General features: G+C 46.8%; 1 protein-coding gene across 1 annotated transcript; it reads left to right on the forward strand.

The window, feature by feature from the left end:
* Positions 1-12183: 12183 nt before the first annotated feature.
* On the forward strand, positions 12184-13444 carry MARVELD1 (MARVEL domain containing 1). Its single transcript, XM_040361261.1, has one exon. The coding sequence runs from the start codon at positions 12471-12473 to the stop codon at positions 12963-12965; it is 495 nt and encodes a 164-aa protein (XP_040217195.1). The 5' UTR covers positions 12184-12470; the 3' UTR covers positions 12966-13444.
* The last annotated feature ends 2230 nt before the right edge of the window (positions 13445-15674 follow it).

A 15674-nucleotide genomic window follows, 5' to 3' on the forward strand; every position in this document is an offset into this window, starting at 1 on the left:
AAACAGGAAGTGAGGAAACCCAGAGGTGTCACCATAGGAGGATTTTCCTTCACTTCCTGTCCCAGAGCCAAAACAGGAAGTGAGGAAACCCAGAGGTGTCACCATAGGAGGTTTTCCTTCACTTCCTGTCCCAGAGCCAAACCAGAAAGTTAGGAAACCCAGAGGTGTCACCATAGGAGGATTTTCCTTCACTTCCTGTCCCAGAGCCAAACCAGGAAGTTAGGAAACACCTAAGTGTCACCATAGGAGGATTTTCCTTCACTTCCTGTCCCAGATCCAAAACAGGAAGTGAGGAAACCCCCAGGTGTCCCCAGAGGAAGATTTTCCTTTTCTTCCTGTCCCAGAGCCAAAACAGGAAGTGAGGAAACCCCCAGGTGTCCCCAGAGGAAGATTTTCCTTTTCTTCCTGTCCCAGAGCCAAAACAGGAAGTGAGGAAACCCCCAGGTGTCCCCATAGGAAGATTTTCCTCTTCCTGTCCCAAAACAGGAGAGAAAATCTTCCTATCGGGACACCTGAGGGGTTTCCTAGATTTCCTGTTTTGGCTCTGGGACAGGAAGTGAAGGGAAATCTTCCTATGGGGACACCAGTTGTGGCGACAATCAGTGAGATTTTCTCTCACCTTTCACTTCCTGTATTTATTTATTTTTTTGCAAAGAAACAGGAAGTGAAGAAAAATCTTTCACTGGGGACACAAGTCCTGGTGACAACCGGAATTTTTTCACTTCCTGCTGTGGATATAGGACAGGAAATGAAGGGGGAACTTCACCTGGGGGACACAAGTTCTGGTGACACCCAGGAATTATCTCACTTTGGAGGGATCTCCTCCCACTTCCTGTTTTGGATACGGAACAGGAAGTGAAGAAAAATCTTCAACTGGGGACACTAGTTCTGGTGAGAACTGGAGATTTCCTCTCACTTCCCACACTGGCTATATGACAGGAAATGAGGGAACAACTTGGAATGGGGACACTAGTAACGATGACAGGCATTTTCTCTCCCATAGGGAGATTTTCTCACTTACCGTTGTTGCCATGGAACAGGACGTGAAGGAAAAAGCTCCCAATGGGGACACAAGTTCTTGTGACACCCAGGGATTTCCCTAATTTGGTAGGATTTCCTCCCACTTCCTGTTTTGGCTGTGGGACAGGAAGTGAAGGAAAATCTTCCTATGGGGACACTAGTTCTGGGGACTTCCTCTTTCTTTGGAGAGACTTTCTCACTTCCTGTTGTTGCTGTGGGCCAGGAAGTTCTTTGGTGACAACCAGGGATTTCCTCTCGCTTTGTGGGATTTCACTTCCTGTTTCGGTTACAGGACAGGAAATGAAGGAAAGCCTTCGACTGAGGACACCAGATCTCACTTCCTGTTGTTGCTATGAGACAGGAAGTGAAGGGAAATCATCAAATAGGGACAATAGTTCTGGTGACAACCGGGGCTGGGGGATTTTCTCTCACTTCCTGCTTTGGATATAAAACAGGAAGTGAAGAAAAATATTTGACTGGGGACACTAGTTCTGGTGACAACCAGAGATTTCCTCTCGCTCGGTGGGATTTCACTTCCTGTTTCGGTTACAGGACAGGAAATGAAGGAAAGCCTTCGACTGGGGACACCAGATCTGGTAAAAAAAAACAGGAATTCCCCCCCATTGTGGAGAGATTCCCTCTCGCTTCCTGTTTTGGCCATGAGACAGGAAGTGAAGGGAAATATTTGAATGGGGACAGTAGTTCTGGTGACAACTGAGGATTTCCTCTCACTTGAGAATATTTTCTCGCCTTCTGCTGCTGTGGCTACAGTGACAGGAAATGAGAACAAATCTACCAACGGGGACACCAGTTCCAGTGACTACCAGGGATTCCCCTACTTTGGAGGGATTTCCTCTCACTTCCTGTTGTTGCTATGAGACAGGAAGTGGAGGGAAATCATCAAAAAGGGACAAGAGTGCTGGTGACAACCGGGGGGGGGGGGATTTTCTCTCACTTCCTGTTGTTGCTATGAGACAGGAAGTGAAGGAAAATCATCAAATAGGGACAATAGTTCTGCTGACATCCGGGGGGGATTTTCTTTCACTTCCTGCTTTGGATATGAAACAGGAAGTGAAGAAAAATATTTGACTGGGGACACTAGTTCTGGTGACAACCAGGGATTTCCTCTCGCTCGGTGGGATTTCACTTCCTGTTGCTGGTACAGGACAGGAAATGAAGGAAAGCCTTCGACTGGGGACACCAGATCTGGTAAAAAACAAGAAACTCCCCCCCCCCCATTGTGGAGAGATTCCCTCTCGCTTCCTGTTTTGGCCATGAGACAGGAAGTGAAGGGAAATATTTGAATGGGGACAGTAGTTCTGGTGACAACCGGGGATTCCCCCCCCCCTCTTCCTGCTGTGGCTGTAGGACAGGAAATGAAGGGGGAATTTCAACTGTGGACACTGGTTCTGATGACACACAGGGATTCCTCATTTTGGAGGGTTTTCCTCTCACTTCCTGTTTTGGATATGGCACAGGAACTGAAGAAAAATCTACTGGGGACACCGGTTCTGGTGACAACTAGGGATTTCTTCTTATTTGGAGGGTTTTACTCGCTTCCTTGTTGTTGCTATGGACCAGGAAGTGAAGGGAAATCTTCAAATGGGGACACAAGTTCTGGTGACGACAGCGTATCCCCCCATCCTGCTCTGGCTATGGGACAGGAAGTGAAGGGAAATCTCTGAATGGGGACACTGGTGGCAAGGAGGGACAGCGTGGTGATCCCACTGACCACCAATGCCGGGGGTTTCTTGACACTCACAGTGGAGTGTGACGCCCTCTGAAGAGCGTTCAGCATTTGAATGGCTTTTCAGAGAGCATTTGACGGTCTCTTGGCCCGCCTGACAGGAAGTGAAGAAAAATCTTTTAATTGGGAAAGTTATGGTGACACCCGGGATTCCCTCACCTTGGAGGAACTTCCTCTCACCTGGAGGGGGTGGGGGGGGGGATTTTCTTCCTTCCTGTGTTGGCTATGGGACAGGAAGTGAAGGGATATTTTCATCTGGTGACAACTGGGGATCTCCTTTCTCCTCTCCATACTGAATACAAGTTCGCTTGGTGGCCCTGTAGGGGGTGCTGAGGGGCACTATGGAGGTCTGGCAGCTCTGTAGCAGGCTGGGGGGGGGGGGGGCACTGTGGGACCCTGTTGGAGGCTGGGGTCTTTTTGGAGGGCTGGAGGTCTTGCAGCAGGCTGGGGGGTACTGTGGGACACTGTTGGAGGCTGGGGGTACTATGGAGGTCTGGAGGTTCTGTAGTAGGCTGGGGGGTACTATGGGTCCCTGTTGGAGGCTGGGGGCACTATGGAGGTCTGGCAGCAGGCTGTAGGGCACTGTGGGACACTGTTGGAGGCTGGGGTCTTTTTGGAGGGCTGGAGGTCTTGCAGCAGGCTGGGGGGTACTGTGGGACACTGTTGGAGGCTGGGGGTACTATGGAGGTCTGGAGGTTCTGTAGTAGGCTGGGGGGTACTATGGGTCCCTGTTGGAGGCTGGGGGCACTATGGAGGTCTGGCAGCAGGCTGTAGGGCACTGTGGGACACTGTTGGAGGCTGGGGTCTTTATGGAGGGCTGGAGGTCTTGCAGCAGGCTGGGGGGTACTGTGGGACACTGTTGGAGGCTGGGGGTACTATGGAGGTCTGGAGGTTCTGTAGTAGGCTGGGGGGTACTATGGGTCCCTGTTGGAGGCTGGGGGCACTATGGAGGTCTGGCAGCAGGCTGTAGGGCACTGTGGGACACTGTTGGAGGCTGGGGTCTTTATGGAGGGCTGGAGGTCTTGCAGCAGGCTGGGGGGTACTGTGGGACACTGTTGGAGGCTGGGGGTACTATGGAGGTCTGGAGGTTCTGTAGTAGGCTGGGGGGTACTATGGGTCCCTGTTGGAGGCTGGGGGCACTATGGAGGTCTGGCAGCAGGCTGTAGGGCACTGTGGGACACTGTTGGAGGCTGGGGTCTTTATGGAGGGCTGGAGGTCTTGCAGCAGGCTGGGGGGCACTGTGGGACCCTGTTGGAGGCCGGGACACTATGGAGGGCTGGAGGTTCTGTAGCAGGATGGGGGGGGGGGCACTGCGGGCCCTTTTTTGGGGGCTGGGGGCTCTATGAGGGTCTGGCAGCTGTGCAGAAGGCTGGGGGTACTGTGGAGGGCTGGAGGTTATGTAGCAGGCTGGGGGGCACTGTGGGACCCTGTTGGAGGCTGGGGTCTTTATGGAGGGCTGGAGGTCTTGCAGCAGGCTGGGGGGCACTGTGGGACACTGTTGGAGGCTGGGGGTACTATGGAGGTCTGGAGGTTCTGTAGTAGGCTGGGGGGTACTATGGGACCCTGTTGGAGGCTGGGGGCACTATGGAGGTCTGGCAGCAGGCTGTAGGGCACTGTGGGACACTGTTGGAGGCTGGGGGTACTATGGAGGGCTGGAGGTTCTGTAGCAGGCTGGGGGGGCACTGTGGGACCCTGTTGGGGGCTGGGGGTACTATGGAGGGCTGGAGGTTCTGTAGCAGGCTGGGGGGGCACTGTGGGACACTGTTGGAGGCTGGGGGTACTATGGAGGGCTGGAGGTTCTGTAGCAGGCTGGGGGGGCACTGTGGGCCCTTTTTTGGGGGCTGGGGGCTCTATGAGGGTCTGGCAGCTGTGCAGAAGGCTGGGGGCCACTGTGGGACCCTGTTGGAGGCTGGGGGCACTATGGAAGTCCATGGGAGGTTGGGGTATCTGCAGCTGGCTGGAGGCCCAGGAAACTGGAGGCCATGGTCTCTTGGATGTGATGTCAGTCTACTGGGGCTGCTGACATCACATCCCGGCTGCGGGGCCCCCGCCGGCTCTCAGGGCTTTTGAATTTCCTCACAAGGAAGGATTTTGCGAGTAAACAACAAACATAAAATACGTTAAAGCTGAAGTCTAGTAAAAAAAAAAAAAAACTTATTTTTGGGGGGCGGTGCACCAGAGACTCTCACACCATTCACCCGAAGCTTCAAGTACGTTGTTCTAGGCGGTCTGTGATTGGCTCAGACCCAGACATTCGTTTATATAGCCATCCACTTACAGTTCTCTCTTTATTCACAACAGATATGATTGGACAGCCATGTCGGGATTCCCGGAGCAGAGCCGCTATCTGTAAGTTTTTCTTATCTGAATAATAAAATGTTTACTTCCCGTATTTTATGTGGAAGACGACGAATCTTGTCTGTTTTAGACAAAATCGCTTTCTTTTCAAATTCGTTTTTTTATTTTTTTTATGCATTTCGTCAAATTTGTTAATTCGGAAACATTCGAATGAACAAAAACCTGTGTAACAATTTTTTTTACGAATATTCATAAATTAGAAAATTCGTAAATTAGAAATTCAGAATTTCGAAAAATTCAAAAAACCCAAAAAGTCGAAAATTCTGAAGTAATAAATAACTATAAAATTCTAGGTATTGGAATTCCCATTTAAATTTGGCGGTTAGTTAACGTAGCGAATACGAATTTGTCCGAAATAACGAATGCCGCATCTAAACGAATGGAATGTAACAAATTACTTTTTATTATTATTATTTTTTTTTTTTATTTAGTTAATTTTCAGATTTCCACATTTTTGTTTTTTCTTGTTCTTATTTGGGGATTTTCATTATTTTAAATGTTAGGATTTTCCTTTTTTTTTCGTTAATAAGAATCTTTTATTTATTTATTTTCGGTGGGTGAATATTAGATGTAAGATTATGTATCTTGATAAAATGTATGTAGAAATGTTATACATACATTTTATCAAGATAAATAATCTTACATCTAATATTCACCCACCGAAAATAAAAATAATTAAAAAATTATTGTTATTATTAACGAGAAAAAAAAAGGAAAATTCTAAAATTTAAAAGAATTTTAAACAAATTACTTTTTATTATTATTATTGTTATTATTAACAAAAACCCATTTAACAAACTTTTCCAAATATTCGGAAATTCAATTATATTAGGAAATTCGGAAATTCTAAAACACAAAATTTTCGGAAATGTGAAAATCCCAAAAAAAAATTACTTTTTATTATTATTATTATTTTTTATTTTTATTTTTTTATTTAGTACTTTTTTTATTCTTTTCATAACAGTACAAGTTATACATTTATACATTTTATCAAGATACATAATCTTACATCTAATATTCACCCACCAAAAATAAATAAATCAAAAATCAAAAAAATTTGAAAGAATGAAAATCCCCAAATAAGAACAAAAAAACAAAACCCATTTAACAAACTATTCCTAAAATTCGGAAATTCTGTTATATTAGAAAATTCGGAAATTCTAAAACTCAAAATTTCGGAAATTAGAAAATTAGAAAATCCCCCCAAAAAAATTAAAATCCCAAAATAAGAACGAAAAACCTAAAATTTAAAAATCTGAAATAACTAACTAACTAATAATAATTAACTATTTAATATAGGTATTGAAATTTTCTTACAAATTTGGCTGTGAGTGAACGTAACGAATACGAATTTATCTGAAGTTACGGATTATCCAAAATAACGAATGCCGTATCTAAAAACGAATGGAACAGAACTAATTACTTTTTATTATTATTATTTTTTTAGATGCAGCATTTGTTATTTCGGATAATTCGTAACTTCTAATAAATTTGTATTTGTTACATTCACTAACAGACAAATTTGAAAGGACATTCCAATTCCTATCATTTAATTGTTATTATTAGTTAGTATTTAGAATCTTTGGTTTTCGCTCTTATTTTTGGTTTTTCGAATTTCCAAATTGCGATCATAACGAATGATCCAAAAAACTAACAAAAAACAAATGAAACGAACACAAACAAATTTTTCGGCAGTGCACATGTCTAGTCTGTTTATACAGTGGAACCTCAGATTGCGAGACCCCAGCGCACTTCCAGACCCCAGAACACTTACAGACCCCAGCGCACTTCCAGATCCCAGCGCACTACCAGACCCCAGCGCACTGCCAGACCCCAGCGCACTGCCAGACCCCAGCGCACTGCCAGACCCCAGCGCACTGCCAGACCCCAGCGCACTGCCAGACCCCTGCGCACTGCCAGACCCCTGCGCACTTCCAGACCCCAGCGCACTGCCAGACCCCAGCGCACTTCCAGACCCCTGCGCACTTCCAGACCCCAGCGCACTGCCAGACCCCTGCGCACTTCCAGACCCCTGCGCACTTCCAGACCCCTGCGCACTGCCAGACCCCAGCGCATTTCCAGACCCCAGCGCATTTCCAGACCCCAGCGCACTTCCAGACCCCAGCGCACTTCCAGACCCCAGCGCACTTCCAGACCCCAGCGCACTTCCAGACCCCAGCGCACTGCGACACCCCAGCGCACTGCGACACCCCAGCGCACTGCCGGACCCCAGCGCACTGCCGGACCCCAGCGCACTTCCAGACCCCAGCACACTTCCAGACCCCAGCGCACTGCCAGACTCCATCGCGCTGCCATGACACAAAGTCCAGTGTCCAGAGAAAAATTACGGCTAGCAGGTGATATAAAGTGGTACCGTGTCATGTCACCCAAGCTACAGGTTGTTTTAATATTTTCTGGGGGGGGTTTGAGGCTGGGGGGTGTAGGTAGATGGTCTTGCCTAGGGTGCAAAATAGTCTAGCACCAGCCCTGCCTGTCACCGGTGTGAAAGAGGGGCTTAGAGTAACTTTAATACTTATTTATTTATGATTTTTTTCCTCTATTTGAACGATGCAATAAATAGAACTCAAACTGATCTCATAGCTCCCCCTACTGGAGATTTTATGGTATAAATCTGTAACTTTGTTGCTGGGGCCTGTAAAGCATTTGCAACATTGTTTTCTGGCGATCTGTTTGGTTATTAGGGTTAGAAGATACGCCAGAAATCGCACACGACGGGCAAGCCTGTCACCGTTTTTAGTCTCCTCAGTTTGGTTGTCGTGTGGCAGGAAGGGCTTCGTTCACACAAGTGTTGGTCTCTGAAGGGTGATCCGCATTTATATCGCTTTGACAGGCATTGAGGGGATGTATCGCCTCCTCGCTGCCTGCTTGAACCCCGCACCAGCGTGCAGCAACCACGTGCATTCCACGCTGCAGCATTGATCTTGGGATCGTTGGCGATTGGCTGCCTAGTGATAGTGATCTGGGTGGCTCTACAGCCATCACTTTTATGGCCCTCAAAGGGCCGGTTGTGTATGTAAGACTAGATGTCAAGAGCCCCCCACCATCAAAAGTCAAAAGCCTCCCCACCATCAAAAGTCAAAAGCCTCCCCACCATCAGAAGTCGAGAGCCCCCCCCCACCATCAGAAGTCGAGAGCCCCCCCACCATCAGAAGTCGAGAGTCCCCCCCACCATCAGAAGTCTGGGAGTCCCCCCCACCATCAGAAGTCGAGAGTCCCCCCCCACCATCAGAGCCCCCCCCCACCCTCTCTTATATTATAGTGCTGTGCACCTCCCTTTCCATGTGCTTCTGCTGGGAAGAAGCTTGGAAGCTTGTGGTGAAGCAGGGAAGCAGAAAGTGCAGAGGCTTCGAGGAGGACTGGAGTCGGCTATATGCTGAGACCAGGGGAGGCGGAGACAAGGGGGGGGTGCTGTGGCTGCACTGAGAGGTGCAGGATCTAATGGCAGCGATCTGCGATTTTTATCGGTACTGCGACCTTGTGGCGGGCACTTCGGACACTTTTGACACATTTTTGGGACCATTGGCATTTTTATAGCGATCAGTGCTATAAAAATGCACTGATTACTGTAAAAGTGTCACTGGCAGTGAAGGGGTTAACACTAGGGGGCGGGGAAGGGGTTAACACTAGAGGGCGGGGAAGGGGGTTAAGTATGTTCCCTAGGGTGTGTTCTAACTGAAGGGGGGGTGGGACCGACTAGGGGAAATGGCAGATCGCTGTTCATACATTGTATGAACATACGATCAGCCATTTCTCCCCCTGACAGGACCGGGAGCTGAAATGCAAAAACATTTTTTTTGCTACATAATTACTTAGAACCCCCAAACATTTATTTATTCATATATATATATATATATATATATATATATATATATATATATATATAATATTTTAGCAGAGACCCTAGAGAACAAAATGGTGCAATATTTTACGCCACACGATATTTGCGCAGCGATCTTTTTAAACGCACTTTTTAAGAAAAAACAAAGAATCATAAAAAATACTAAACAGTAAAGTTAGCCCAATTTGTTTGTATAATGTGAAAGATGATGTTACGCCAAGTAAATAGATACCTAACATGTCATGCCTTGAAATTGCGCCCGCTAGTAGAATGGCGAACAAACTACGGCACCTAAAAATCTCCATAGGCGACGCTTTAATTTTTTACGGTTACCAGGTTAGAGTTACAGGGGAGATCTTTTGCTAGAATTATTGTTCTCGCTCTGACGATCGCGGCGACACCTCCCATGTGTGGTTTGAACACCGCTTACATATGCGGGCGCGACTTACGCATTCGTTTTCTTTCGAGCTCGCGGGGACAGGGGGAGGCACTTTAACCACTTCAGCCCCGGAAGAATTTACCCCCCATCCTGCCTGGGCCATTTTTTGCGATACGGCACTGCATTGCTTTAACTGACAATTGCGCGGTTGTGCGAAGTTGTACCCAAACAAAATTGACGTCCTTTTTTCCCCACAAATAGAGCTTTCTTTTGGTGGTATTTGATCACCTCTGCGGTTTTTATTTCTTGCGCTATAAACAAAAATAGAGTGTAAATTTTGAAAAAATTGTATTTGTTACTTTTTGCTATAATAAATATCCCCCCAAAAATAATAATAACAAAAAAAAAAAAAATCCTCGGTTTAGGCCGATATGTATTCTTCTACATATTTTTGGTAAAAAAAAATCACAAGCGTATAGTGATTGATTTACGCAAAATTTATAGCGTCTACAAAATAGGGGATAGTTTTGTGGCATTTTTATTAATATTTTTTTTTCTACTAGTAATGGCGGCGATCTGCGATTTTTATCAGGACTGCAACATTGCGGCGGACACATTAGACACTTTTGACACTTTTTTGGGACCATTGTCATTTATACAGCGATCAGAGCTATAAATAGCCACTGATTACTGTATAAATGTCACTGGCAGGAAAGGGGTTAACACTAGGGGGCGATCAAGGGGTTAAATGTGTTCCCTGGGTTCTAACTGTAGGGGAAATTTGGCTGACTAGAGGAGGAGACAGATCTGTGGTTCCTTTGTATAAAAACACAATGGGGTAGATCCACAAAGAAATTACGCCGGCGTATCTATTGATACGCCGGCGTAATTTCAAAATTCCTGCGTCATATTTTTGTTTTGAATCCTCAAAACAAGATACGACGGCATCTCGGCTAGATCCGACAGGCGTACGTCTTCGTACGCCGTTGGATCTAAGCTGCAATTTTTTGGCGGCCTGCTAGGTGGCGTTTCCGTTGAAATCAGCGTCGAGTATGCAAATTAGCTATTTACGGCGATCCACGAACGTACGTCGGCTCGGCGATTTTTTTTCCGTTGTTTGCGTTCGGCTTTTTTGTTCCGGCGTATAGTTATAGCTGCTATACTGAGGCGTACTCAATGTTAAGTATGGCCGTCCTTCCCGAGTACAATTCTTTACGTCGTTTGCGTAAGTCGTTCGCAAATAGGAATTTGCGTAGAATGACGTCACCGTCGTAAGCATTGGCGGGTTCCGGTTTAATTTCAAGAATGCGCACTGGGATACCCCCAGGGAAGGCGCATGCGCAGTTCCAAAAAAACGTTGTTTACGTCGGGGTCACGACGTATTAACATAAAACACGCCCCCATTAGATCCATTTGAATTCCGCGCCCTTACGTCGCGAGAGATACACTACGCCGCCGTAACTTATGGCGCGGATTCGTTGTGGATTCTAATTAAAAAAGATAAGTTACGGCGGTGTAGCGTATCTTAGATACGCTGTGCCCGGCGCAGATGTATATGGATCTGCCCCACAATCTGTCTCCTCTCCCCTGACAGAACAGAGTTCTCACTCTGTCACGAGCAATCGCGGGTGCCTGTCGTTCATCGTGCCCACCAGGCACGCACACATATATACCGTATTTATCAACGTATACCGCGCACTTTTTTGCCCTGAAAATCAGGGCAAAATCGTGGGTGCGCGGTATACGCCGATACCCGCTTTCCCGCGCCGAGTTTTGAATACTGCGCCGACATATACTGAGCGCAGTACACTCGGGTATAGTCGGCCAGTCTCGGCTTCTTCCGCGCTCACGTCCTGGACGTACAGGACGTCAGCGCGGGTAGCCGAGCATTGCCGACAACACACGAGTGTACTGCGCTCTGTATATGTCGGCGCAGTATTCAAACTCGGCGCGGGAAACGAGCGGGAAGGACGCCGGACCCGCCGAAGAGGACACCGGACCCGCCGCAGAAGGACACCCGAAGCCGCAGAAGGACGCCGGACCCGCCACCCGAAGCCGCAGACGAACGCCGGACCCGACGAGGCCGCCGATGGACGCCGCGCAAGACACCAAAACTGTAAGTACAAAAAAAACTTTTTTTTCCACAGGATTCGGGTCAACTTTGGGGGTACGCGGTATACGCAGGAGCGCGTTATACCGCGATAAATACGGTATATACTTAAGGAATTGTAATGCAAAAAAAAAACAATATATAACCCAATTAAAAAAAAAAAAAAATATATATATATATATATATATATATATATATATAAATATATATTTTACACCAAATAAATAGATACCTAATATGTCACACTTTAAAATTGCGTTTGAAAGACCACTGCGCAAATACCGTGTGACAAAATATTGCAATGATTTCCATTTTATTCTCTAGGGTCTCCACTAAAAATGTTTTATAAAAAAGAAATAAAAAATATTAATAATAATAAAAAATAAAAAAATAATAAAAAATATATATATATCTAGGATATATAATGTTTTTGGGGGTTCTACTGTAAGCAAACATCATGCATACGTTTTTATTTTTTAGAACCGAAAACAGCCTTTAGTATCACTTGACAGTAAATAATAATAACAAAGTAAAAGTAATAAATTCTCCACCTCACATTGGAATGCCAGCAGCCCCCCCCCCCCCCCCCCCAGTCATTGCTCAGATCCTACATTCCTGGCCATGCTTTGATGCTGTATGAACACACTGCCTTCGCTCTGTGTATAGAGCCAATACTATAGAGTATCTGCTGGGACTCTGTTCAGCCAGATGTTGAGGCAGAGGAAGTTGTATGCTGAGGATGATGTCAGCAAAGGAACGAGAGGCGTTGAGTTACACGGTGGGACTGCCCCCACCCTCCAATCCCGACAAGAAAAAAAAAAGAGCCCTGAAAGGGATCCTGCAATCTGCTTCTATAGAAGCCCAGAGCTGGATTGTATGAAAAAGTGTCTCCTCGCTGCTCCTCTGGACCTCCGGAGAGAAGTTCTGATCTGCAAGAATTTGGATTAAGTCTTCTCTCCCCCCCCCCCTCCTGTGTCAGTCATCTGCGGTCTGTGCAATGTCTGCCCAAGCAACCAGGAGTTCGCTCAGCCCCAACAAGGTATTCCTCCGAAGCTTCCCCGGGGTGCTGAGGCTCCTGCAGCTCGCCACGGGCGCCGCCGTCTGGATCGCCATCGCCACCAGCAACTTCAACAACACGGTCCGCTTCGCCCTGTTTGTCTTCGTCTTCTTCTGGCTGGTCACCCTGCTCCTTTATTTCGTCACCCTGCTGGACAAGCAGGAAATGGTCCCGTTGATCGGAGGCGACCGGTGGCTCCTCACCAACCTGGTCTACGACGCCCTGGCCGCTGCCCTCCACGTCGCCGCCACTGCCATCATCGTCGTCACCATCGAAAGCAACTCTTATTGCAACATCCCCAACTACAAGAGCGCCTGTTACTACAAGACCTACGTGGTGGCCTCCGTCTTCGCCTGCCTCTGCTGCCTCTTTTATGTCTCCACCACCGTCTGCTTCTCCGTCAAGAAGTGTAAAGGGAACAAGAGCGTCATTTAACGTTTTTTCTTTTTTGGCGGAGAAATTGTGTTTTTTTTTTTTTTTTGTGTAGCCTCGGGGTGGAAGAAACTGACTTCTCTTTTCTGAGCCACACGCGAATGACGCGTTCCAGGTGTGGCAGAGGAAATATTCATCTCTGATGATGAGTCCTTTTATGTAACATTGTTACTTTTATTTTGTGTCTTTGTAACGCTTGTCATAGTTCTGAATACAACTCCAAAGATAAGTTTTTGGTTACAGAATTTTTTATTTTTTTTCCCCTATCGATTAAAAAACTGAACGCAGCTTTGATTTGGGAACCTTTTACACCATCACAGTATTATATTTGATGGCAGAGATTGATCTCTGTGTGTTATTTTATATATTTTATACAGTAGATGTATGTAACGCCTTCCTTCTTTCCGTGTTCCTGGGAAAAGGGGGTGGGGGGAGTGCTTCTACGGCTTTAAGAAAAATAAACGACAAATGTATCAACCGTCTATATATGATTGTGTATTGTAGAGCGGAACGCGCGGTATGTGGTGCGTCTGGGCTAGATAAGGCTTTGGGGGGTTGATGCACTAAAACAGGGTTTGACAAATTTGCTTGGAATCTAGGGGCCGGATTCAGAAAGATGAGCGCAACAGGGTTTGACAAATTTGAGCGCAACAGGGTTTGACAGCGCAACAGGGTTTGACAAATTTGAGCGCAACAGGGTTTGACAAATTTGCTTGGAATCTAGGGGCCGGATTCAGAAAGATGAGCGCATCTTTCTTCCGGCGTAACGTATCTCCGATTACGTTACGCCGCTGTAACTTTGGGCGCAAGATCTGTATTCAGAAAGAACTTGCGCCCTTAGTTACGGCGGCGTAACGTATGTGTTGCGGCGTAAGGCCGCCTAATTCAAATGGGTATGTGTTGCGGCGTAAGGCCGCCTAATTCAAATGGGGATGTTGGGGGCGTGTTTTATTAAAATTTTACTTGACCCCGCGTTTTTTGACGTTTTTTTTTTTAACGGCGCATGCGCCGTCCGTAAAATATCCCAGTGTGCATTGCTCCAAATTACGCCGCAAGGACGTATTGGATTCGACGTGAATGTAAAGCCGTATTCGCGAACGACTTACGCAAACGACGTAAAAATGTCAAAACTTGGCGCGGGAACGACGGCCATACTTAACATTGAGTACGCCTCATATAGCAGGGGTAACTATACGCCGAAAAAAGCCTAACGTAAACGACGTAAAAAAAAATGCGCCGGCGGGACGTACGTTTCTGAATTGGCGTATCTAGCTCATTTGCATATTCCTCGCGAAACTATACGGAAGCGCCACCTAGCGGCCAGCGTGGTTATGCAGCCTAAGATACGACGGTGTAAGACACTTACACCAGTCGGATCTTAGGGATATCTATGCGTAACTGATTCTCTGAATCGGGCGCATAGATACGACCGGCTGGACTCAGAGATACGACGGCGTATCAGGAGATACGCCGTTGTATCTCGTTTCTGAATCCGGCCCTAGGAGCCAGCTAAAAAGGTTAGGAGCCAGAAAACACGCCCCGTCCCGACGAGCTTGCGCGCAGAAGCGAGCGCATACGTGAGTAGCGCCCGCGTATGTAAACGGTATTCAAACCACACATGTGAGGTAGCGCCACGATTGGTAGAGCGAGAGCAATAATTCTAGTCCTAGTCCTCCTCTGTAACTCAAAACATGCAACCTGTACATTTTTTTAAATGTCGCCTATGGAGATTCTAAAGGGTAAAAGCTTGTCGGCATTCCACGAGCGGACGCAATTTTGAAGCGTGACATGTTGGGTATCAATTTACTCGGTGTAACATTATCTTTCACAATATAAAAAAAAATTGGGATAACTTTACTGTTGTCTTATTTTTTAATAAAAAAAAAGTGTAATTCTTTCCCAAAAAAGTGCGCTTGTAAGACCGCTGCGCAAATACGGCGTGACAGAAAGTATTGCAACGATCGCCATTTTATTCTCTAGGGTGTTAGAATAAAAAATATATATAATGTTTGGGGGTTCTAATTAGGGGGAAGGAGATGGCAGTGAAAATAGTGAAAAATTACATTTTAGAATTGCTGTTTAACTTGTAATGCCAACGGCCACCACCAGATGGCGCCAGCTCGCAGAAGGAAGAGCTTGGGACTTCACAAAGCCGCGGCCCCAATTACTGGCCGTCACGGGCCCGCCACGATCGTGCAGCGGGGGAGGTGGGGGCGCACGGAGACACAGGATCCTGTGCCTCCGTGCGCCCCCACCTCCCCCACCGCGCGATCGTGGCGGGCCTGCGGCGGCCGGTAATTGAGGCCGCGGCCTTGTAGGCCGCAAAGCCGCGGCCTCAATTACCGGCGGGCGCGGGCTCCAGGTCACAATTTCTTGCCGCAATTGCGACCTGGCGCCCGGATATTGTCGACCCCTGCGCTAAAACTGGAGAGTGCGAAATCTGGCGCAGCTCTGCATAGAAACCAATCGGCTTCTAGATTTTTTCTTCTTCAAGGCCTTTCCTGGCAAGTATAAATCTGTATTTATTAGAAAATTAGTTAGAACCCCCAAACATTTTATATATATATTAGGGCTGGGGGAAAAATCGATTTGTAACCTGAATCGAGTTGAGAGGTCAAATCGATTCAGATTTTCAGCAATTCGATTTTTTCGATTTTTTTATTTTTTTTCCACGAGGACCGGCGCTGACACCGCGCCGGTCCTGAGGAGCTG

This window comes from Rana temporaria, chromosome 8, assembly GCF_905171775.1.
Source record: "Rana temporaria chromosome 8, aRanTem1.1, whole genome shotgun sequence".
Taxonomy (NCBI): domain Eukaryota; kingdom Metazoa; phylum Chordata; class Amphibia; order Anura; family Ranidae; genus Rana; species Rana temporaria.

Excerpts from the sequence above, each read along its gene's own strand:
- MARVELD1 (XM_040361261.1), top strand. The coding sequence starts at position 12,471 with ATGTCTGCCCAAGCAACCAGGAGTTCGCTCAGCCCCAACAAGGTATTC.